The following is an 880-nucleotide window of genomic DNA, read 5'->3' as shown; positions in this document are numbered from 1 at the left end:
AATAATAATTTATAAATTATCAAGGGTTCATGGGGGAGGGGGAGGGGGGAGGGAGGGGGTGGGGAAAAAAGGAAAACGAGCTGATTCCGGGAACCCAAGAGGAAAGCGAATTTTGGGAATAAGGGCAACAAATGTATAGATGTGCTTTACACTATTGATCTATGTATTGTGATGAATTGTATGAGGCCCAATAAATTGATTTTTTTAAAAATGTCTGCCTTTTCCTTGTTTTTATATGTGGAATGACTTCATTATCTGAGATGTCTTGAACAAGAAAAAGGCCGAAATGTAAACATCCCCTGACAGCTGATGCTTCCCGCCGGGCACAAAAGTTCATCAGTGATCTCTTTTTTTTAAATAGCACAGAAACTTGGAAAGTTCGTTTGACTGCCCGGAAGCAATGACCAGGTAAGAGCAGAGGTCCCCGGCCATGGGGAGGGATACGCGCGATGCTCTCGGGCCTTGGGCGGGGACTTCCGCCCGGGAACTTCCGGCGCACGGACCGGAAACGCAGCGCAGGGCGCGCCCTCGCCTTCTGGGTCTGCGCGCGCAGCTAGCCTGGGGCCCGACGGCTCGCACCGGCCACCTGAGGCCAGGTCTGCAGAACAGGTGCCCGCGCCCTTGCCCACAGCCGCCCGCGGAGCGCGGCGGCCCCCGCCCGGCCCCCGAGCCTCACCTCCTGCAGCGACTCCGGCACCAGCGCAGGCACGATGGGCCGCTTCACACCGCGCTGCTCCTTCTCCTTCTCCCCGCCCTTTTCCTTTCCGTTTTCCGTGTCCCCCTTCTCGGCCTGGGTCATGGTCACCATCAACCTCTCCCCTCGGGGCTGCTGAGGCCGCCCCGCCCCCGCCCCCCAAGGCGGAAGAGTCGGTGTAGGCGC

General features: G+C 57.7%; 1 protein-coding gene across 6 annotated transcripts in view; it reads right to left on the bottom strand.

Annotated features, from left to right (window-relative positions):
• The window catches only part of ACTR8 (actin related protein 8), a 24,811-nt gene extending 23,931 nt beyond the window's left edge, over window positions 1–880 (bottom strand). For 4 of the 6 annotated variants that reach the window (XM_045289066.1, XM_045289067.1, XM_045289068.1 and 1 more), the window contains exon 1: window positions 677–880. In XM_045289066.1, the coding sequence (XP_045145001.1) occupies window positions 677–808 (132 nt within the window). In that variant the 5' untranslated portion in view covers window positions 809–880. The remainder of the gene's footprint in view (window positions 1–676) is intronic. The other 2 variants (XM_045289064.1, XM_004714051.4) reach the window with 2 other exon arrangements.

The sequence above is a fragment of the Echinops telfairi genome, unplaced genomic scaffold, assembly GCF_000313985.2.
Source record: "Echinops telfairi isolate 266 unplaced genomic scaffold, ASM31398v2 ScPeMD7_24;HRSCAF=84, whole genome shotgun sequence".
In the NCBI taxonomy this organism is placed as follows: Eukaryota; Metazoa; Chordata; class Mammalia; order Afrosoricida; family Tenrecidae; genus Echinops; species Echinops telfairi.
Note: the sequence above shows the minus strand (reverse complement) of the source record. Positions and strands in the feature narration are given on the sequence as shown.